This window comes from Zingiber officinale, chromosome 2A (assembly GCF_018446385.1).
Source record: "Zingiber officinale cultivar Zhangliang chromosome 2A, Zo_v1.1, whole genome shotgun sequence".
Lineage (NCBI taxonomy): Eukaryota > Viridiplantae > Streptophyta > Magnoliopsida > Zingiberales > Zingiberaceae > Zingiber > Zingiber officinale.
The window spans coordinates 147,848,309-147,873,196 of record NC_055988.1 but is presented as its reverse complement, the minus strand read 5'-3'; the positions used below and the strand labels follow the sequence as shown (position 1 = coordinate 147,873,196).

Below are 24,888 nucleotides of genomic sequence, written 5' to 3'. Positions count from 1 at the left end.
AGTGGGCTTAGAAGTGTAGGCTTGAGGAATGGGCCATTGGATTGGTTTTGAATTGGAGCTTGACTTCTTTAGATGAGGATGATCTCTATGAATAATCCAGATCGCTTTCAATGAGGATGAAGGGCTGGATCACTTGATTTGACTGAAGGGGCAGGATCTCACTAGATTTTGATCAACGGTTCATATTAATTTAGCTTGATCTCCTCCATTTGACCTCTAAATCAAGCCAAATTCGATCCGGCTCGATCCTAATCCATGACTCTTTCGATTTCCTACAAAACCGCATTGAAAAAATATGAGATTAAACTCCATAATTTGTAGGAAATTTATATTTAAGTCCAAAATAAATCCTACTCACAAAACATAACATAAACACAATATTAAACATGTGAGAAGGTAAAAATGCTAAGTTTAAGAGCCAAAACAACCAATAAAAATGCTCATTATCAGTTAACACCCCCAATTAGCTTGTTAATCTAATAAACACTTAATTGATCCAACAATGAACCAAATAAATGTTCAGATTCATGTTAACAAACTTAGCAAATTTGATCTAATCCCAAATTTACCTTCATGGATAGCAAAACAACAATTCCTTCTCCTATGGTAGCTCCAACGTTCAGGCGGAAAACCCTATAGCTTGCCTAAGTATCAATGGAGCTAGCAACAACTATGGAATGGCTGGGGTGGCTATAGAGAGGATTACGGTTGTAAGTGGCTGGCCATGGACTAGTATGGTAGTCATACAAACAGGAGAAGGGGCATCTACTCCACTGGAACAGTGGCGACGAAAAGGGCTCGGGCAATAGTGAGCATTGAGATATGCTCACGGTGACAACATAGAAGTGAGCACAATAACGTTTCATCACTACAAGAAAAAAGCCTAACAACAACGGTTTTTCATCGTTGTCGTAGCCCCTTTCGGACTGTTGTTAAAGGCCGTGTTGTTAAAAGGGGTGCCCAAAGACAACAGTTTTTAACTGTTGTCTTTGAAGGCAAAGACAACAGTTTTACAACGGTGAAAAACCGTTGTCTTTTCCTTCAAAGACAACAGTTTTTCACCGTTGTCTTTGAGCGTCTACCTTTAATAACAGGGTCTTCAACAACAGTTTTAAACTATCTACGACAACGGTGAAAAACCGTTGTCTTTTTTAGATAAAAAATAAAAAAAATAATAATACACAATTTTTCAATATTATAAATCATTCAAAATGCTAAATTTCAAAATAAAATTTAATATACAATTTTCTAACATTCAAAAATAATATCTATAACATTCTGAAGAAATTTCATAAGCAACCAACAAAATTTCATAAGCAACCAACAAAATGATAACACTATTAAAATAAAGGTAGAACAATATAACATGAGATTTTCTAATCTATTTTGACTGTTGAACTTTTACTCCTAATCTGTTTCAAGGACCGCAGCGCTGCTACGGTGCTCTTCATGTATAAGCTCTGCATATATTTAATCTCCTCCAACTCCGGAACCCTCCCACCTGATTGTGTCGGCTTTGGCACTCCATTTTGTCCGTTGCATTCTGCTGAAATTGACAGGTTGTTGCTGGGGAAGAGGTGGTCGAGCATAGCCACACACTCCTTCACGAGTTTGTATATATAGGAGATCAGTTGTAAAGAATGGCTACTGCAGCACCTTTTCGATGAAGGGCTGCCTGATAAGTGCTCCTGTTCTCTTGTCATACTTCTTCAGTATTTTCACTAGACCTGAATTCATCACAACAAGAATAATAAACCATCTAAATGAGTGCACAAATTAATAAAAAAAAAAAGAACCAGAAGAAAGGACAGAACAGTTAATCAATAACACTCATATAATTGTAAACTATAACTAGGCTCTGATCATGACTATGCTAACATAAGTTTCCTTGTTAACAAATTGAGAAATAATGTGATCCTGTCCGAACGTTGACTCAACGGACGCTGGGCACGTGACGCTCTCCTAATCGATGACGTGGGCATCCAGCTAGTCGTACGAAGCTCCGGCGGACCTGCACAGAAGTCGGGCCGGGAAGGGGTTCCCAGCGGCGACCCTCCGACGCTCAAGTCAGGTAAGCAAATGGTGGAAAGAATAGCTCCAAAGGTCTTGAATGCGTACCTCCGGCGAAGTCTGCGGCTCTTTATATAGAGCGGTGAAAGAGCTTCTACACGCCCACTGAGGCGTGTACGTGTCCGCAGCCCATACCTCGGTATGTGTGTGTCAGAAAGCTTACCTGACGCCATACTGCAACAGTCCCATCACGCCTTCGATGGGACAACAGGACACCCCGTTGTCAGACTAGGAGTATGGCTCAGACATACGACTTGACGGCTGTCAGCAGATGTTCCTATCCCTATTTACCCACCGCCGGCCAGGACGTCCATCCGGCCGGCTAGACGAAGAGCGCCGTCCGGAAGGCTTTAATTCCCTGCGCCAGCCGGGCGGCGCCTCCATTACGTCCTGCCTTCTCTTAGCCTTCCGCTCGGTCACTATTTACTGTTTCATTGAGCGTCGGAACCCCGATCCCTGTCAGGGTGCCTTTTACTATTAAATGTTTACTGGCAGACCGATCGGCTTGCCCTTTTCTCCTGAGTCCGATCGGCTCACCCTTCTTCGACGGACCACCTGGCCTTTTGACCTCCACGTGGCGTTGACCCCTCGTTAGGGGGTCCCGGGCTCTTACCACCGGATCACTTGCCTTCCCCTCGAGTCTAGTCGAAGGAGGCGAAGTCCGACTAACTGGACTGCCGATCTGACTGAGCAATGATAACTGCATTAGGCCGCTCGGCCAGGCCTAGGGATACTCATCCGTTCGGCGGTATCTTGTCCGTGACTTATGTTCTCTGGGAATCCATGTCCGATGCTCTCCCCTACTACCCATCACGTGCGTTGCGCGCGGTAAGGGAACCTCATTAAATGCGGCCAGTATCCTGCTGACACGTGGCAATCGTGCGTTTGTCAGAGTATGGCGGTGACGTCACTTCCGATGGGACATCCGCTGTTTGAAATGCACGGCTGGATGATGACCTCGTTATCGATGACCTGGATCGGACGGTGTAAATTGATCGCGGCCGCCCTTATAAAGCTCCCGACCCCAGCTCTTCGCCGCATTTCAACATTATCGTCTCCAGCCATCCCTCTGTTCCTTTTTTCCGGCGACCTTGCGTTTCAGCTCTCCGACGACTCGACAGCCTCCCTTCGATCATCTTCTTTACCCGTAAGGATTTCTTTTCCTTGCTGCCTCTCCTTTTTTTCTCTCTATTAGCTATTTCCTTTATCATCCCGCACTCTTTCCTGGTTTTATTTCTCCTTCCTTCCATCACACGTCGATCCCTGGCCTCATACCATGACCAATACCTCACAGCCGACCGGCGGTGCTCCGGGTCTTTGGTATTCGACCATGGAAAGCCGGTTCGACGAGGAGGACGCCCTGTGCCTCACTCGAACTTATGATCTGCCGACCGACCACCAAATAGTGTTAGCCACACCGGCCGATCGACCTAATGAACCACCGCCCGGCACTGTCTTATTCTTCCGAGACCAATTTTTGGCCGGGCTACGCTTCCCACCCCACGAGTTCTTCTTACAAATCTGCAATTATTTTCGCATTCCGCTCGACCAGGTAGTCCCTAACTCCATTAGGCTGCTGAGCGGAGTGATAGTCCTTTTTAAACTGAACAACATCCCCCTCGATCCTAAGATTTTTCACTACTTTTTTTATCCCAAGCAAGCCGAGTGGGGTACCTTTATTTTCCAATCTAGGATAGGTTTCATCCTTTTTGATAATATGCCAAGCTCCAACAAGCATTGGAAGGAGCACTTTTTCTATGTGCGTTTTCCCGAGCTGCCAACTTTTCGTACCAAGTGGCAGACGGCGATGCCGGCGCAACCGGAGCTCGGCAAATTTAGAGCTGATGCGGCCTACCTTCATGCGGCCGAGCGGCTGGTGGGTCAGCGCTACCACATTGACAAGCTGCTCCTCCCAGGAGTAATGTATATATTCGGACTGTCTTCCACCCCAGCCGATCTGCCTTGCAGCATGAGTAAGCGCTTCTCATCCCTCCTTTTTCTTTTGTTCTAATTGATTTAATCTTTGTTTCTGCAGCTGAAGTTATGTGGCGTGCTAAGGCGACCGAGAAGCTCAAATTGAAAGCCGCTCAGATTGAGGCGGCGAAGAACAAGGAGGTCGTCGAGCGGGGCCTTGATCTAGCCGATCCGACCGGCGAATCAGGCGAGGGGACCCAGGATGCCCCTGAAGCCTTAGCAGCTACTACTTCTCACGACGAGGCAGCGGGCGGCACAGAACCTTCTACCCAAGCCGAGGTGGAAGGTCGTTCGGCCGATGATGTTCCGCTACTCACTCGGAAGCGTCGACGACCGGAATCTGCCTCTGCCTCAATTCCACTTGATGAGCCACAGCCCGAGCGGGGCGCGGATGCTCCGATGTTGTCTGGGACGGTTTCCCTAGAGAGTACCCCGACCCCACATGGCTCTCCGAGGGCAAGCTCTGAGGTTCCGCCGTCCAGCCCTTCAAGAACTCTGCGTCGTATCAGGCGCCTGGGCGAGCTTCCTTCCTCGTCCACCGGTGGGCCATTTGGTAAGGCCGATGCTTCTCAGGGCGAGCCGAGCAGCTCGAATTTAATTAAAACCGTTCTGCGCCTCCCCTTAGAGGAATACATGGTTGCTGCTGATCGGCCAGTGGTCCCCGAGCAGCAGATCACCTTGACGGGCCCTCTCGCAAAAGCTTGGGAGGACGCTCGGCGCCGAATAAAAGCGATGAACCCCGGGCAGCTCGGCGACAGCAACCTTCAACAGGCCATCGGGGTATGCTCTTTTTCTTTGTTCGTGCATTTGAATTAAGTTTTTAACCTATTCACTTTTGCTCGTAGAACTGGGTGAAGCAAATTGCCGTTAGCAATCGGTTGGCCGAGCTGGAGGATGAATTGAAAAAACTTAAAGCTGTCAGGGACAACCGACAATCGACGGCCGCTTTGGAGCAGGCAAAAAAATCACTGGAAGCCGAACGGAAACGGGCTTCCGATCTGGCGAGCAAGGTCGTTCGGCTCGAAGCGATGGTCAAACAACGAGATAAGGAGATCAAGACGGCGATCACTCGGAAGCGACAGGCCATCGATGACATGGATCGAATGAAGGTGGAGATCAGAGGGCTGGAGCAGCGCATCAAGGATCTGGACGCCCTTCTGGCCACCGAGAAGGAGAGCCGCTCGGCCGATCTTCAAAGATTTGATGGAGATTTGAAGGATCTCCAAGCTGCCAGCGACGCTGCCCACGCCGAGCTCAAAGAGTATCAAGAGGGGGAGTCGGCTCGCTCTGACGAAGTGAGGCAGGCGTTTGTCCGCTCGGACGCCTTTGGGGAGAAATTTACTGACAAGATCTCCCTCACCTTTGAAGAGGCGATCAAGGCGGCTGTGGATCACTTGAAGGCCAAAGGCCACCTGCCCGCCGAGCTGACCATCCCTCCCGAGGACCTCGCGACCGTGATGGGCGCCATCCCTGATGCTCTTTTTGATTTCGACGCATGAGGAGTGTTTCTTATGAACTTTTTTGTATCCCCACCGTTCGACCCAACTTATTTTTGCTGTAACTTTTTTGGTTAGCCCTGTGTTTAATAGATAATCTTTTCCTTTCCTTCAACTTTCGTTTTGGCAAGAAATTTTTCTCTCGTCATAACTTAAGTGTTCTTTGAAACTCCTCCGCTCGGCTTTACGCTCTAACATGGACTCAAGCCGTTTGTCTTCCAAAAAACGTTTTTCGCCGACTGCGTAGCCGCACGGCGCGCGAACGTCACTCGTTCACGTGCTCACATCCTTAAAGGGGTTTTCCATATATTTTTGCTAAGCGAGCCGCTCGGCCGTATGTTGGCCTTAAAGAACAGGCTCTGTCGACGGTCGGCTCTTACCGCCGGAATGTATCACGTGGATGGCTATCCGCTCGGATGTTTATAGACGCCGGCTCGTCTCTCGATATTTAACGTCGGAGCTCGACGGTCTTCCGCTCGGACGGTTATAGACGCCGGCTCGTCTCTCGATATTTAACGTCGGAGCTCGACGGCCTTCCGCTCGGACGTTTATAGACGCCGGCTCGTCTCTCGATATTTAACGTCGGAGCTCGACGGTCTTCCGCTCGGACGTTTATAGACGCCGGCTCGTCTCTCGATATTTAACGTCGGAGCTCGACGGTCTTCCGCTCGGAGGGTTTATAGACGCCGGCTCGTCTCTCGATATTTAACGTCGGAGCTCGACGGCCTTCCGCTCGGACGTTTATAGACGCCGGCTCGTCTCTCGATATTTAACGTCGGAGCTCGACGGCCTTCCGCTCGGACGTTTATAGCCGCCGGCTCGTCTCTCGATATTTAACGTCGGAGCTCGACGGTCTTCCGCTCGGACGTTTATAGACGCCGGCTCGTCTCTCGATATTTAACGTCGGAGCTCGACGGTCTTCCGCTCGGACGTTTATAGACGCCGGCTCGTCTCTCGATATTTAACGTCGGAGCTCGATGGTCTTCCGCTCGGACGTTTATAGACGCCGGCTCGTATCTCGATATTTAACGTCGGAGCTCGACGGCCTTTACGGCTAACTTCGATACTGCCAATCGGTGTAACCCTTGGCCATCCTTTAAATTAATTTCGCTTCCTGCATTACAAGGACACGGGCGACTAGCATATACACAAAAATGAGTTACATTCGTGCACCTTTCATCCAGCTCGATAAGGCTGGAGATGATTTGCACTCCACGGTCGATCCAGCTGTCGCCCGTCTTCATCCTCTAAATAATATGCGCCCGAGCGGAGCTTTTCAATAACCTTGAAGGGGCCCGCCCACGGTGCCTCCAGTTTGCCGACATCACCGACCGGCTTGACTTTCTTCCAGACAAGATCGCCGACCTGGAATGATCTGGGGATTACACGGCGATTGTAATTTTGCTTCATCCGTTGCCGGTACATCATCAGCCGGACGGACGCCTTGACTCTTTCTTCTTCGACCAGATCCAGCTCCATGTTCCTCCGCTCGGCGTTGTCCTCATCATAATTTTGGATCCGAGCGGATTCGACGCCAACTTCAACAGGAATGACCGCTTCGCCGCCATACACCAGGTGGAAAGGCGTGACGCCCGGCCCTTCCTTTGGAGTCGTTCGGATGGCCCATAAGACGCCCGACACTTCATCTGCCCAACTTCCTCCCAAGTGATCGAGCCGAGCGCGCAGAATGCGAAGAATTTCCCGATTGGCTACCTCGGCTTGACCGTTACTTTGGGGATAGGCCACGGACGTGAAGTGTTGCTCGATGCCATAGCTTTGGCACCAATCTTCGAGTATCTTTCCTGTGAATTGCCGCCCATTGTCGGAAACCAATCGGCGAGGGATGCCGAACCGACAGATGATGTGTTGCCATATGAATTTTTTGACCATTTGTTCGGTGATCCTGGCTAGCGGCTCGGCTTCCACCCACTTGGAAAAATAATCGACCGCCACTAGTAGAGACTTCCTCTGTCCGGTCGCCATAGGGAATGGACCAACGATATCCATTCCCCACTGGTCGAACGGACATGAGACCGTTGACGCCTTCATTTCCTCTGCCGGTCGGTGGTTGAAGTTATGGTACTTCTGGCATGAGAGGCACGTCGACACGGTCCGAGCAGCGTCTGCTTGTAAAGTCGGCCAAAAGTATCCAGCTAGCAGGATCTTCTTAGCTAATGCTCGTCCGCCCAGATGTCCTCCGCACAATCCTTGATGTACTTCTTGGAGGATGTAAGCCGAGTCCTCCGATCTCACGCATTTCAACAACGGGCGTGAGAAAGCCTTTTTGTAAAGCTGATCGCCGATGAGTGCGAACCGACCGGCTCTCCTTAGCAGTTGTGCTTCATACTCATTGGATGGTGTGGCGCCCGAGCGGAGGAACTCTATGATGGGTGCCCGCCAGTCGCTTGGAAATGTGAGGCCTTCCATCCGGTCGACGTGCGCTACCAACAGTACTTTTTCAATTGGCTGCTGAATGGCGACCGGCGTTATTGAGCTAGCTAGTTTGGCTAACTCATCAGTTGCTTGATTTTCTGCTCTGGGTATCTTCTGGACAATAACTTCTCTAAAATCGGCTTTGAGCTTCTTGAAGGCTTCAGCGTAGAGCTTGAGCCGAGCATTATTGATTTCGAAGGTACCAAAGAGCTGCTGAGCGGCCAACTGTGAATCCGAGTGCAGCGTTACCCGACCGGCTCCTACATGCCGGGCGGCCTGTAAGCCGGCTATGAGGGCCTCATATTCTGCTTCATTGTTTGTAGCTTTATAATCCAGCTGGACGGATAAGTGCATCTTTTCTTCTTGAGGGGAGAGCAACAATATTCCAATCCCGCTTCCGAGCCGAGTGGATGACCCATCCACATATATTCTCCACATAGCTTCCGGCTCCGAATTCTGAACTTCAGTCACAAAATCCGCCAAGGACTGCGCTTTGATTGCCGAGCGGGGCTGGTATTGGATGTCAAATTCACTTAACTCCGTCGTCCATTTAATGAGCCGTCCGGACGCTTGTGGATTCAGCAATACACGCCCAAGCGGACTATTGGTTTTGACAATGATAGTGTATGCGCCAAGAAATATGGACGAAGGCGCCGAGCGGCGAGTACCAGAGCAAAAGCTAGCTTTTCGAGCCTAGTGTAGCGAGATTCAGCATCTTTTAAAATGTGACTAAGGAAATACACAGGCTCTTCTCCGCTCGCCCTCACCAGTGCTGAGCCTATTGCCTGATCGGTCGAGGATAGATAAATACAAAGTGGCTCACCAATAGTCGGCTTGGCTAATACCGGGAGCGAATTCAGATATGCCTTTAAATCTTCGAACGCCCGGTCGCATTCTTCGTCCCAGTGAAATTTTGTAGCCTTGCGTAAGATTTTGAAAAAAGGAAGGCTCCGGTCGGCGGTTTTGGAGATGAATCTGGACAGAGCGATTATCCGACCGGTCAAACGCTGCACTTCCCTCGTATTTCTTGGAGGCGGCATATCTTGTAGAGCTTTCACCTTGCTGGGATTTGCTTCGATGCCCCGCTCGGTCACTATGTACCCCAAGAAACGCCCTCCTTTTGCTCCGAACAGGAACTTCTGGGGATTTAGCTTGACTCCATATTTGCGTAGCGTTCGGAAGGTTTCTTCCATGTCCTTGAAGAGATCGGTCGCTCGGACGGATTTGATGAGAATGTCGTCCACATAAACTTCTAGATTCCGCCCGATCTGCTCTCTGAATACTTTATTCATCAAGTGCTGATATGTGGCCCCCGCATTCTTCAATCCGAACGACATCACATTATAGCAATATGTGTCGTCGGCTGTCACGAAGCTGACTTTTTCTTGATCTTCACGGGCGAGCGGCACTTGGTGATAGCCCTGGTAGGCGTCGAGCATACAGATTAATTCACAGCCGGCCGTAGAGTCCACCAGCTGATCTATCCGAGGCAGAGGATAAAAGTCTTTCGGGCAAGCTTTGTTGAGATCCCGAAAATCTATGCATACTCTCCACTTGTCGCCCGGCTTGGAGACTAATACTACGTTAGCCAACCAGCTCGGGAACTGTACCTCGCGGATATGGCCGGCCTCCAAGAGTTTCTCCACCTCCGCTCGGATGATGGCATTCTGCTCGGCGCTGAAATCTCTTTTTCTCTGCTTCACGGGCCGTGCGTCCGGTCGGACGTGTAGTTCATGCTGCGCTATACTTGGTGAAATTCCGGGCAGCTCATGTGTCGACCAGACCAAGACATCATGATTTCTTCGGAGGCATTGGATCAGCTCCTCTTTCTGCTTCTCCTCCAGATCGGACGCAATAAAAGTCGTGGCCTCCGATCGGGTTGGGTGAATTTGCACTTCCTCTTTTTCTTCATAAATTAAAGAGGGTGGCTTTTCAGTGATGGCGTTTACCTCGATCCGGGGCGCCTTCCGAGCGGCGTTGGCCTCTGCTCGGACCATCTCGATGTAGCATCGCCGAGCTGCTAGCTGATCTCCCCGTACTTCTCCCACTTTGTCCTCTATAGGGAACTTGATCTTCTGATGGAAGGTTGAGACGACCGCTCGGAATTCGCTGAGCGCCGGTTGTCCCAAAATGACGTTGTAGGACGAGGGAGAGTCGACCACCACGAAGTTCACTGTCCTCGTCCTCCTGAGCAGCTCTTCTCCCAGTGAGATGGCTAGCCGGATTTGCCCGACCGGCAGGACTTCGTTGCCCGTGAACCCATAGAGGGGGGTTGTCATGGGCAGCAGCTCGGCACGGTCAATTTGCAGCTGATCGAATGCTTTCTTGAAGATGATGTTGACCGAGCTCCCTGTATCAACAAAAACGCGGTGGATAGTATAATTCGCTATTACCGCTTTGATGAGCAGAGCGTCGTCGTGGGGCACTTCAACTCCTTCCAAGTCCCCTGGACCGAAACTGATTTCCGATCCGCTCGCCCGCTCTCGGCTACAGCCGACTGCATGGATCTGGAGCTGCCGGACGCTTGCCTTCCTAGCTCGGTTGGAATCTCCTCCGGTCGGCCCGCCAGCAATAACGTTAATCTCGCCTCGGGAAGTATTGCTTCTATTTTCCTCTTCCCGAGCGGTCGGTCGAGACCGTTCTCTGGACGCTCGGCGATTCTCCTGCCTTGGAGAACGATGTCGATCGGGAGTCTGTGGCTGTCGCCTATCAACTCGCGTCCGATCGGCTTCATTAGGTCTCTGTCGCCTGTCGACTGAGGGAGACCGCCGTCCGACATTCCGGGGCACGGGATGAGTCACGAAGGGAAGACTTCGGCAATCCCTTGTGTTGTGTGTATCCGTCCGGTGGAAGGAGCAGAACATCGGGGTCCATCTCTTCTTTGGCTTTGGTCGGGCGGCATCTACCTCTTGCACGTGGGACCTCACATGAGGGGAGTGGATTGCTTCGGCCCTCGGTCCTCTTGGTGGTTGAGTGGTGGGGGGCTTCCGCTCGGTAGGTCGAGCCCGATCAGTCGGAGCTTCCTTTCTTCGAGCCGCTTGGGCCTCCTCCACGTTGATGCACTCATTGGCTCGGTGCAGCATATGGTCATAGTCTCGAGGCGGCTTCCGAACGAGCGAGCGGAAGAAGTCCCCATCCACTAGGCCTTGTGTGAAGGCATCCATCATGGTTTCCGAAGTGGCCGTTGGAATATCCATCGCCACTTTGTTGAATCACTGGATGTAAGCTCGAAGCGATTCACGGGCTTCTTGCTTGATGGCGAACAGGCTCACGCTCGTTTTCTGGTAGCGTCGGCTGCTTGCAAAATGGTGGAGGAAGGCCGTTCGGAAGTCCTTGAAGCTTGTGATGGATCCGTCCGGCAACCTCCGAAACCACCGTTGAGCCGATCCCGAGAGAGTGGTAAGAAAAACTCGGCACTTTACTCCATCTGTGTATTGATGGAGAGTAGCTGTGTTATCGAACTTACCCAGATGATCATCTGGGTCGGTTGTCCCATTATACTCGCCGATCGTCGGAGGCACATAGTGCTTCGGCAGAGGATATCTAAGAATAGCCTCTGAAAATTGACGATTAATCCTCTCGGGTGATGCGTCCGCTTGGGGGGCTTTCCCCTTTCTGTCATCTCGTCTAGGCATCTCATCCGAAGAAGATCCCCTATCTCTATGAACTAGTACGACTTCAGGGGTGCGGAATAGGGCTCGATGAAATGCAACGGTGGCTGGTGGTGCTTCCGCTCGACCACCAGACGCTGATGTTGCTTGCTGCTCCGGCCGCTCGGCTGTGGCTTTCTGTTTTTGCTCCACGAGCTTGGCGGCCCTTATCTCGATCAGAGCGTCGAGTTCCTCGTTCGAAAGCGTCACCATGTGTTGTCGTCCAGCCTCGTCCATTGCTTCCGATCGGATGCAGGAGCGTTCCCACAGACGGCGCTAAATTGATCTTGTCCGAACGCTGACTCAATGGACGCTGGGCACGTGACGCTCTCCTAATCGATGACGTGGGCCTCCGGCTAGTCGTACGAAGCTCCGGCGGACCTGCACAGAAGTCGGGCCGGGAAGGGGTTCCCAGCGGCGACCCTCCGACGCTCAAGTCAGGTAAGCAAATGGTGGAAAGAATAGCTCCAAAGGTCTTGAATGCGTACCTCCGGCGAAGTCTGCGGCTCTTTATATAGAGCGGTGAAAGAGCTTCTACACGCCCACCGAGGCGTGTACGTGTCCGTAGCCCATACCTCGGTATGTGTGTGTCAGAAAGCTTACCTGACGCCATACTGCAACAGTCCCATCACGCCTTCGATGGGACAACAGGACACCCCGTTGTCAGACTAGGAGTATGGCTCAGACATACGACTTGACGGCTGTCAGCAGATGTTCCTGTCCCTATTTACCCACCGCCGGCCAGGACGTCCATCCGGCTGGCTAGACGAAGAGCGCCGTCCAGAAGGCTTTAATTCCCTGCGCCGGCCGGGCGGCGCCTCCATTACGTCCTGCCTTCTCTTAGCCTTCCGCTCGGTCACTATTTACTGTTTCATTGAGCGTCGGAACCCCGATCCCTGTCAGGGTGCCTTTTACTATTAAATGTTTACTGGCAGACCGATCGGCTTGCCCTTTTCTCTTGAGTCCGGTCGGCTCACCCTTCTTCGATGGACCACCTGGCCTTTTGACCTCCACGTGGCGTTGACCCCTCGTTAGGGGGTCCCGGGCTCTTACCACCGGATCATAATGGTTTGGAGAAATTAACAAACAAGACATGTAATATCTAAAACAAATGGGAGAGTTTGATACCTAAATAAAATCAACCTTGTTCAGTCAATGTAAAATCAGTTAAACTGCATTGGTAGTAGGCAAATAACATAAAATTTTCTGTTGTGGAAGTTATAATGAGAGTGGATTGATTGTTTCACCAATGACAAGAGAAATATTACTGTGTGATTTGAAGAAGAAACCCAAACATCTATTCTGCTGAATGCTAATTTATCATAACCTAGCAAAACAAATTTACCAAGCTACTCCAACGCCCTTCTTAATCAATCTGATCAATTAGCAAACATGATTGTAGAATAAAACCCATAAATTGCCTCTGAAGCGAAAGTGCTAAGTTTATACTGGACTGAATGTAATTCATACACCATATGTATTGTTTGCAATGAAAATTACAAGCTCCAAAAAAAAAAAAAACAAAGGTTTGGAACATAAAGGGATATCAATCCATCACAACTTAGATTGTTTAGAGCATCCACAGAAGTGTATTAATTTACATGTTAGAATACTGAAAATAAGCTACAGCGAAATCTTAAATGTGTACCATGGACTACATAAGAATAGATCAAGAAAAAGTTGAATTCTTACGAAAACCTACCCGTGTAGTTAATTACGTGATCTTCTCCTTAGCCTTTACTTTCCTTTGAACATTCTTCCTTGATAGTGATCTTCAAAATTATATTAATTGTCAAGATGCATGGTATAAAACTGTTCAAACAATCACTTAGATAAAGCACAAACAATCACTTTGTTTGTACTTCAAGATCCTACAAAGATTGAATTGCACATGGCAAAGATGTCGTCAGCCTGCAAACTTCTCGCTTAAATCTATTTCCAAACAAGAAATACTAGTAGCGATATTGAACTATTTTTCTAGTTGTCAGTCTTTCTTGCAAAGGATGCAGTTTAATTTTCATTGACAGATAACATGTTGCATAAATACTTGACTAGCTATAATATGAGTATGAAGTACTCGGGGATTAACTGTTGGAGTTATCTTTCAAATGTCGAATTAATAGAGAAGGACCTAACCTATCATAGTTTTCAAATAAAACATCTCAATAACCTGGGAAATGATGAGATAAAATGATTATCACGGCAATTTATATTAAACAAAAAGAGATTCCTACTTACATTGCAGGAGAAGCCTATGAGTTTTTTGAATTAGATGATGATGCAGATTGACTGCCTTTTGTTTCCTTGACATTCTCTTTCATATCAGGACAATCTTCATTTTTTGGGTTCAAGGTACTTGAATCCATCTTCTGGACCTCCTCTTTTGGGTATATAAAAATCTGACGGACCATAGCACAAAATTCCCTACAGAAAATTATACAACACCAGTTGTCAATATATCCACTTTATACATAGAAAATGGAAGATATATATACATAAGAGAAGAACATTAGGAATGTAGAAGCATGCTTACTGCCAAGGGTCATCTCCAACAAGCATCATATCATCCTCATTATCAGTAAATACAATCATCCAATTTTTATTTGGAGCTATCAATTCTCCTTTGAATTCAAATAGCTGATCTAACTCCTCGATCAATTGGTCATAACCATCAAACTTTGTCAAGTCAACAGATCTTCCAAGTGCAACACCCTGCTTATGAACCTAATATCAAAATGGAAACAGAATCATCTTCTCCAATAAAAAAGAGGTACATTCTATAGCATGACATTCTTGATCTACTAAGGGACTGAATGGAGATGGACACTACACATTAAGTCAAATCTGAAAATGTGATTTAAAATCATTGGATCTTGCATATACACCAAAATTCAAAAAACAAAGAAACTAGAAAGATATTAATCAGTCAGAAGCGAAGAACTAAATGGATGTTATTGCAAAAGGGAGAAATCATTTGATTTTAATGGAAGTTATCAGTTCTAGCATAGGCAGCATAAAGACTGTTGAACAGTCACAGAGAAGTGGAGGGGATCATCTTCGCCGTCGGTGGAGGAGGCGTCAGGGTGCTTCTCGGTGAGGGCGCGATGGGGGAGTTGCGGCTGGCGGTTGAGAAGGCGGCATATGTTTTTTGGCCGGACGGATCTGTAATAAATGATCACACAACCAAACTCAACATCCCAAACAATGTATACAATCAAGTCCACACAAATCTAGCACTAAAAACAACTTACCCTCGAGCCATATCTGATATCTCTCTCGGAGGGCTGATAAGCTCGAGTGTTGTGCTACGGGAGCTTATCAAATTACAATTAAAGTTACCGAACCCCTCTACACTAAAGTAGTATAGAGATGACTCGGGTCGTCTCCCAAGGAATGTAATGATAGGATGATAACTTCAGGATTGGTTATGACTTTTGGATTTCTGATATGAAACTGGGGGTTTGGGTTTTGAATTTTAAACTACGATATGAAATAACAAACAAGTAAGAAATTAAACCTAAGGACAAAAGAGCAATGCAAGTATGAAACCTAATCCTAATTAATGAAAGACATCCTATCTATCTATTAATAGTGATCTTATAGTGCATTGTCACTCTACGCTACAATTTCACCATTAACGGAACTAAACTAAGGAATGAAAGAGAAAAGTATTAAATGAACCTACGTAGTAAATGAAAGACGATGGAAATAAGAAAACCTAGTCTAACTTAAACTATGATTGCAAGGAAATTAAAGACAACATAAAGTAAGCATGTAATGAAACTAAGCATGGAATGTAACTTAGAGCATTAAAGAAAGCTAATCTACCCTAGCCTAATTGCATTCAAATGAAGAACAAAACTTATAGCAATTACAAAAGATAAGACAAGCAAACATTAAGTGAAATAAAGTGCACGAATTTAAACCTACTGTTGGAAGAAACATTACAACATAAAGTAAGCATGTAATGAAACTAAGCATGGAATGTAACTTAGAGCATTAAAGAAAGCTAATCTACCCTAGCCTAATTGCATTCAAATGAAGAACAGAACTTATAGCAATTGCAAAAGATAAGACAAGCAAACATTAAATGAAATAAAGTGCACCAATTTAAACCTACTGTTGGAAGAAACATTTTGTCGAACACCTTATGAGCATAAATCGAAATGACATGAGTACATGCAAATCTAAAACAAGGGAGAACAACTCAATACAAGCATCAAACAATCAACTAAAAGAAACATCACTATCAATTCGAATCAAGTGAAGAAACTGCAACAAACAAAAGCTGTCCAGATCTGTTGAAGAATTGTTGATCGAACTTGAAGACTGCTGTGGAAGAAAAGGTGGAGCTGTGACTGGCCAAATCTGGTCCGGATGAAGGAAGTAGTGCTGGAATTGAAGTCTGCTGTGCTGACCAAATCTGGAGAAGATGTTGCTGCTCGAACTCAGAACTCGGAGGAATGAAGTCGCCTGTTGAATCTGTCGCGAACCCTAGCCCGCGCGAGGAAGAAATGCCGCGAACACAGAGGACGTCGCGAACAGAGAGAAGACTGAGCGGTAGAGGCAAAATTCCTTGGCTGCAGTGTGAATAGAAGAAGGAAGGAGATGGTGTCCGGCCGGCGGCGGTGGTTGAGTGGAGGTGGCCGCCGACCGTCGGTGAAGGAGAAGAAACGGTAGTCGCGTGAGAAGGAGCCGAACGGGAGAAGATACGATGCCCCCCATCAGAAATGCTTGCTTTGTGGATTTATTCCCCCAAATCCGATCCGACGGTCTTGATCAACCCAGATCCGAAGGAGTGGCTGAGATCAAATTTGAGTGAACGGTCGAGATCAACTGAAACCCATTGAATGGTCCGGATGGCTAGATCAAGATGAGCGGCTCTGATCACGCCAGATCTACACAGATTGGGAAAAATCAACCAGATCTTGATGAACGGTTAGAATTAATCAGATCTGAATCTTTCATTTAATTTGCTTCAGATTTGATCCAATGGCTCAAATTTCTTCAGATTGGACTTCTCATTGACTCAAGTCTTTAGGTTCAATTTGGATCAACTTGAGCTCAATCCCTAGAAAATAAAAGTGCACAATTATAAGTAGAAATCCATAAAAATAGGAAGAATTATAACAAAACTCATAATATAAATCCAACTTAATAAACATGATAAAAATCAACAATTAATCATATGAAAGGATTAAAACATGAAAATTAAGGGTAGAAATAATGTATCAAAATACTAATTATCAAGGGCTCGGGAGGTTATTGTGGCGGTGAGCTGGGACAGAGGAATAGGGCAATGCCAACACTAGAGTAAAGATCGGTTAGAGCAAACCTGGTTCGATCGTCGAAGCTGCGATGTGTAGAGAGGCGCCACAGGAGGTTAGATCTAGGGTTCAAACCCCTCTTAACCGGAGATCCACCAATGCAGGGTCGGCGACTCTAGGAGAAGAGAAATCTCCGGATGGACTCCAGTGATCAGTGGAGAAGAGCCTTAGCTGGCGGTGGACGCTTAGTGCTAGCGCGATCGATTTCCTCGTGGCTTCGGCATCGGGGAAGAGTTAGGGCTCGGCGACGGCAGCTATGGCGTTGATCGGAGCAAGGCACAACTCAATGAGGCTTCAGCCGACGTTGAGTAACTCTTGGCTGGTGGTTATGTATGCGGGGAGAAGAAGTATCGCGGCGTCGATAGGCGGCGAGGATCAGCGTCGGGTTGGGAAGGAGGGGAAAGGGGAATCGACAGTGGTGACCTAGCCTCACGCGAACAAAAAAACTCTTTGTTCGTGAGTTTTTTTTCGTGAAGTTAAAAAAAATTATTATTTTTTTGGGATTCAACAACATTCAATAGACAACAGTTTAATAAAACTGTTGTATATTATCATGTAAGCAACGCTAAAAGACAACAGTTTTTTAAAACCGTTATCTTTGACATACATTAGACAACAGTTTTTTAAAAATTGTTGTCTTTGACATACATTAGACAACAGTTTTTTAAAAACCGTTGTCATTTAAAAAAAATTATAGTGAACAACAACGGTTTTCAATAAAACCGTTGTTAAATGGCAAAAAGACAACAGTTTATCAAAAAACTATTGTCTATTAGGTGTGGTTAAATCTAAAATTTCTTGTAGTGCATGCCTATGGTGGTTGCAATGGCAGAGACGCTCTTATGAGAGGGGCAGCAGATCCGCGACAGAGAGTAATCAACTCCGGTGGATTGGAAGGCTAGGGTTTGGAGTGAAGTGGAAGAGATAGGGCAGCGGTGGTTCTCACTTGGCCAGTGACAAGAGGGCAATGTGAGAGAGAGGCGGCGGTGATAAATTGGGGAAAGAGGAAGAGGAATCAGGGAAATGGAAAGAAATCGGGAGAAGGGAGAAATCAAACTTAGGGTTTTGATTATAACTTATGTATTTATATTACAACACTTCTAAAAAGTGTTGCCTTTTGCATTTTAGTTATAATGCAACACTTATTTAAAAGTGTTGTATGTTTTTTTTCTAAAATTTGATATATGACAACATTTAGTGAAGTGTTGCTCCCAAAGTGATACCTTAGGCTCATTTTGTAGCAATGTCATGAAAAATACCCTCCCACATAATGGTTTACTCGATTTCCTTATTTACATCTCTACAGATAGTTATCGAGCTAGTCGTATGGGGCGTCCAAAATTAGCGTATGACCTTTTATAGAAAATTTAGAATCATACTGAAAATAATCTTGATATATTAAAACTTGTGAAATAAGCAAATCAAGAAAAATAAAAGGTTACAAAAAGTAACCAAAAAAAATCTTAATTCAACTACAACAAAAAGTGATTTCACTCATTACAGACATTTCTCATAGTCCGTCCTCAATTATATGAAGGGAGGCAAATCACATAATCAATTTATAGTAACCGCCAGTTGGCTAGGGGTGGGAGGAAAAAAATCTTAATTCAAGAACATCCATAAAGAACAAAACAATGACAATTAATCTGCTTGAACTACGTCAAGAATTAATCACATATTACACACTCGAACCCAATTAATGAGAAAAGACTTAAAATTATGCTTCAATTGAAGTGAGTCAAATTGTTGATCTAGTGGCATGAGATGAAAGTGTCGAAGGTGGTTAGAGAGTCCTCCAGCTAAACATCGAGGAAGTGTAGCATGAAGGATTAACTCCACATTAATGAGCTTAAATTTTTATAAGATGGATTTACATTTGATTAACACACACGACTAATTGTCATTAAAGAAGCGTTTAAGATATTGGATGTGGATTTAATATGTATATACAATAATTCAGTTCATTAACATTAATGGGTTGTTAATGATAAATGGGTTTTAAGGTGGATAGTCACTACATGATGGACTTGGTTTATAAAGAAGAAGCTTCCTTTGGTTTGGGTATCTTGAATCAAAAAGGTTTTGGTTGTTTCTTCTTCCTAAACTCTTCCCCATTAAGACCAAGATTCGGCTGCCACCCACTTTTGTAGAAGATCATTCCATGCTTGCAGGAACTTCGGCAACAAATAAGATTCAATGACTACTGCAATGGATTTACGTTAGCCCATTCGTATGCCATTGCATTTGGTTTTCAGTTTTTGCCTTAAGCTTGATGATAACTAAATTTTGTAATTGATGCATTATATGGATTATTTTTGATGTATTGCTATTGCTTTCAATTGATATCAAAGCTTAGGATTAGCTTATTATTTTTGATGATTATGACACATATACATTGATTTCGCATTCGATTCCATTTAGATGAGTGAAATTGATGCATTTCATTGAATAGCATGGATAGGTTAGGGATTAACCTATGGATCAAGTTTTTTGGATTATCCGTGAAGAACACAATTGACGGTGCAATTTTAGGGTTTTTGAGCTAAAAATGTGTGTTCAAAAAATTAGGTTTTCTGATATCAATTGATTGGTATGTGCGAATTTAACCATAGAATGCTCTCAAATTGATTGAGCTAATCGATTGGTATTTACCAATCGATTGCCATAAGAACCCATCAATTGGGATGCCCAGAATCGTGCATAGAAAGGATTAGAATCGATTGGTGTTCACCAATCGATTGCCATGAGGATGAATCAATCGTTGAACCTGGGTTATGTAGAGAAACATATGAAATTGATTGGGCAGATCGATTGATTGCCATGAGGAGTTGATCAATTGGAGAACCCCAGGTCAGATACAAAAAGTCACGAAACCAATTGAGACTATTAATTGGATAATACCAATCTATTACCATAAGCACTACACGATTACGATTCATTGGGATGTCCGCAAAAGGTTTCCAAATCAATTGGTGTTTACCAATTGATTGAGGTGAATGAACTCGTGAATATAAGTTTTTTGAGTCAATCAGGGAACTTGACTAGCTTGTACCAATCGATTTCCATTGGTGGACAATCGATTGACCAATGGGTCATTAAATTGGTAACTGATCAACTACATTTTCAGCGATTTTTTTTCTAGATTCTTCTTCTCACTTGCTACCTAGTCAAGTCAATACTTTTGCCAAAGTGAGAATTACTTGGGAGGCTAGGGATTTATGTAGATGAATGTACATACATGTTAAAGATGATTGGACCAAACGAAAGTCATTCTTTATGTCAGATGTATGTTTACGGAAGCTTATATGTCTAGTTTGCCTTCAAGTCATGCACATAATGTGTCAATCTAAAGGAAAGCATACTTGGTGTCCGATTAAAAGTGTTGTGAGTGATACTCGAAACATTAGCTAATTAAGGAAGCTCGTACATAAGGTTAATCATACGCATGGTGTGTCGGCCCAAAGGAAGGCGCGTTGTGTGGTAGATGAAAGAAAGTTATGAGTTGTTTGGAGAGTACCACTAGCAAATTATAATTTAGTCCAAAGACCTAATGTAATATTGCACTAGGTATCTCAATTAATGCTCATAAGGTTGCAGGTTTATTTTTCACATTTTGTTATTGTACAACTATAAAGATACATGCTTTATTTAGAAAAATGAGTTGTGTTCTTTACTTTTATTTTTATAATGATCTCAATGTCTGCTAATTTTGTCACACCCCAGAGGAGTTTCTGCCTGAAAAACGGACAACATCTCCCATGTAATAGTGACAATATGAATCATATATACATTCCCATAAGGCTACTCACAAGCTATAATCAACAACCCATATGGCTGAAACATACACAACCATACAGTTATATATACAGCCCACTCGGCAGGACAAAATGATCACAACTATATAGTTGTGTAATAAACAGCTCACACGGTTGCATTAAAAACATAGCAAAAATGAAAGGAAAGCTCAAACAAACTAAAATGATACAATGCGTGCCGACATAGCCTAAACACAACAACAACAAGATAAACACCAAAATGATAAAATAGCCACATGGCTAAACATCCAATACAACACCAATACTATAAGGAAAACGAATAAGAAAACAAGAGCGAAGCAAGGACCGTCTTTTGATGTGACGTAGGATCGACAGACAGGATACTCTAAGCAACTCCACAATCATCTACCAGCTACCCAAGGAAAAAGATAATACTCAAATGCAGTGGTGAGTGCAGATCACTCAGCGGGTAATAGATAAGATAGTGTATGGTCTAAATAAAATATAGAGATCAAAGTATACAGTCTCATCAGGGAAATAAAAACATGATCATAAACTGACATAATGAATATACATACCTAATCTGGATCCAACACATAATATCATGATCATAATGTAAATGAACCTACCCAATCTGGTACTAATATATAATGTCAAGATCGTAAATGACATAATAACATGCACATACCCGAATCGGTCGAATACACTTGGTGTAATAAATAGTAAACTCACCAGAGATCATCAACAAACCTGCTCGTAACACCTGAGCAATATAACTGACAGTATATACATGTATAATAAATGATATGTATGAAGCATGACAATCATATGCAATAATCATAGTTCATACAAATGCAACATATCACAATCATATGTAGCTAGTATCTAGTAGATATGTATGCAGATATATCTCCTTATATGCATCGCGCATCATATGTAAAAATGCACGTGCGTGCTCCATGGTTAACCCCGCCACCCCTCAAGACACCACGATCCCTGTATGGTCGAGAGGCTTGGGTCCATGATAACTGTACTACCCTTCAGCCACTATAAAGCAACCGAGATGGACAATGTGCTAAGTAGTTATCTAACTATATAACATCAGGGTCCCTGACTGTTGACAACGTCGAATGTCACTCTATAAGCTGAGTGGACAGAAAAGCACTACAGGCCAAGTAGTAACTGCTCCAACTACCACTACCCATGAGTGGCTGAGTGTGCGACGCTAACATGTCTGATGACTAGCTCATACCATAGGGAGCAGATGGTCATCAAAATGTCTACATATGACTGACGACTAGCTTATACCACAAGGGAGCAATGGTAGTCAGCATGCAATATAATAATGAATATGATGTAAATAATCATGATACCAACACAGCCATCATCAATGCAACAACACCCTCAACATAAGAACTTCCAGTACATCATCCATCAAACACCTAAATCTATAGGTATGGATAACTCCAACAGGTGTCTACTAAACAACAAACCTAATAAGTAGTAACTCCAAACAAGTACACCACGTACACACATGCACCCTATGGCGTAGGTAAAATCAACAAGATACCTCCAACACCACACTAGATACATATGATCACCAACATAAGTATTATCGACATAATTCATCCAATAGTACATATCAACCACATGTACACACAACATAGATATAATCAATATAGTTCCTCCAATAGTAAACACCGGACATGTGTACACATACAACATGCAAATGGACAATCAACCAAATGACTTCTACAACACATACCAATCATGTGTACACTCAATGTCAAATGCATAATCAATATGTTAATTCGGTCAACAAGATATCCCCTATTATACATACTCTACATGTACACACAACAGGGTATAGATATCCAAAGTTAAGACTATATATGAAATAAATGGATTATCTCAAAGGTCAGGCACAAATATCAAGCAGGATAACAATACGGATAGATTTAAGGTAATGCAACTTGATCCATTTATTAAAAACAATCATGCACTAAGTTCAAAGAACTAAAGAGGCTAAGAAATAAATATCTGCCTTTATCTATCGATTGTATTAAACAACCTCCATGTCGAGATGCTCGTCTCAATCAACATCCTGTAAATTATATGATATACAATTTAGCTAATCACATATAAAACAATTAGCTAAACCCAAAACCTAATTCTAGTTCGAATAGGTAACCACGTTTAATTCTACTTAATGATCCAAATTCAATTAGATTATAAGTCCATCCTTAATCTACCAATAAACTCCTTATTTCTCACCAATTAATTACTAATCAAATCTCATCATAAATCCTTCTAAATCCACCAATCATTAATTGTTCAAGCAACAACATATTGCAAAATCTCCAACATAATCTGATACAAATCTATATCCACCAATCCATCTCAATTTGATGATTCTGATAATGACCATGAAATCATCTAAATAATCTAATTAACCCAAATGTCATCGGAAACTGAAATCAAATCCCCATCTCCCTGACCAATTTGATCTCTTCCATCATTAGATTGAATTTGAAAACCTTAATCATTCCACAACTAAGTCAAATTTAGTTTGTACAAAAATTACCTCCAAAACTTACCCAAGTCCAAGGTGATCACTAGTAGATCACAGCCAAAGTGGTTCATTGTTAGAAGAGAATGACCGGAGCTGTAGATCTTCGGTTAACAGTGCTAATGCTACAAAAACTAGCCAAGCATCAAATCTCCACATCCCAAACAAAATATGCAATCAAAACCATACTAATCCAACACTGAGCAAGACTTACCCATGAACTAGATCCGAGATCTCTATCGGAGGGAATCAGGATGCTGCGATGGTAGTGAGTCTGAGTAGAGGATAGGGCAACGATAACACTAGGGCACCGACTCGGAGGAGCTCGGGAGAAGAAAGAAAGGATCAGTGTCGGTTGGTAATCGAGACGTCAACAACAGGAAATCGAGAGTGGAAAGGGGCTTACGACAATCGAGAGAAAAGAGGGGAGTAGTGGTGGAGGGGTTCGACGGCTCTGCCAACGACTCATGGCGTCGTCTCCCGCAACAGCTATGGCTACTGCATCTCAGAATCGGTCGACGATGAGAAAGAGCAATGATGTCGATTGCTTCCTTATAGCAACTGCGATGCCACCCGATGCTACGACAATCAAGTGAGAGGAAGGAGGGGCGGTGACTCAGAGAGGTCGAGAAGGAGGCAGACGACAGCAGCGATCGGGACATCGACGGTAGTGGTCGACAGCAGCGAGAGAGGGCACCGTCTGGATCGGGAAAAAGGAAGGTGATTGCGTGAGGTGGGGGATCAGGCGAAGATGGGAAAGGGGAATCGATTCGAGTGAGGATGAGATGAGAAGAAACTAAATAGATACTTTGGTTTAATTTAATTAAACCTTAAGTTGATTCCAAAATTAACTCCCACTTAAGTGGTTATTCCAAACAGGCTTTTCCTAAGCCTAATTGATTCATCCCCTTAAACATGTCATACAGACTCCTTTTAAATCTCGAAATTTCTAAAAATTTCTAAAAAGTTTGATAAGGTTATTTTCTCCAATAACTCTTATTATTGAATTTGCTATATATTACAAATCTAAACAATATTCTCGAGCTTACTGAGATAAACTTTGAACAATAGAAATTAGAAATTTGAGTTATGTTCATTACTTTTGTTTTTGTAGTGTTCTCAATCTCTCTTAATCTAAACAACATTCCAGTGCTTATTGATGTAAGTACTCTAGATTAGTTTTGATGTGGTCAATCGGGTTAAGTTAGGTCCTGTAGTTTTGATGTCTTGTGTCTGAGTATATAGGATCTTAGGAACACAAGAAGTCGAGCAGAAGACGCAGTAAGTAAGAAGGATAACACGGAAAGGAAGCCAACGGGTTAGTGCATCCTATTGGATCGAGTCACACGTGAGAGGGGGGTGAATCACGTGGTTTTTTAAGACTTGTCTTTTCTTTTCAAATTTAAAAGCAAAGTATGCAACGGAAAATGCAAAAATTTTAAAAAAAAAACATAAGTTAGAAGACAAAATCAGACACGGTCGGTTTACTTAGTTCGGAGCCTTCGATGACTCCTACTCCAAGACTCAGGTCTCACAGACTTATCGATGGATAATTCACTAAGCAACCTCTTTCGATACCCCCGAAAAAGGAAA

General features: G+C 44.4%; 1 protein-coding gene across 8 annotated transcripts; it reads right to left on the bottom strand.

The window, feature by feature from the left end:
* Nucleotides 1-1,411: 1,411 nt before the first annotated feature.
* On the bottom strand, nucleotides 1,412-16,328 carry LOC122042586 (auxin response factor 2A-like). 8 transcript variants are annotated; one of them, XR_006129308.1, is made up of 3 exons: nucleotides 15,744-15,931; nucleotides 13,326-13,395; nucleotides 1,421-1,727 (listed from the first exon to the last, which is right to left on the bottom strand). XR_006129308.1 is itself a non-coding variant. In XM_042602763.1 (3 exons), exons 1-3 carry the CDS (start codon nucleotides 15,756-15,758, stop codon nucleotides 13,876-13,878), a joined length of 378 nt encoding a protein of 125 aa, XP_042458697.1. In that variant the 5' UTR covers nucleotides 15,759-15,931; the 3' UTR covers nucleotides 13,867-13,875. The 8 variants fall into 8 exon arrangements, 1 of the variants encoding a protein (XP_042458697.1); XR_006129309.1 differs by having other exon boundaries at nucleotides 15,871-15,931; XR_006129306.1 differs by lacking the exon at nucleotides 15,744-15,931 and adding an exon at nucleotides 15,946-16,285 and having other exon boundaries at nucleotides 1,426-1,727.
* Between the last annotated feature and the right edge of the window lie 8,560 nt (nucleotides 16,329-24,888).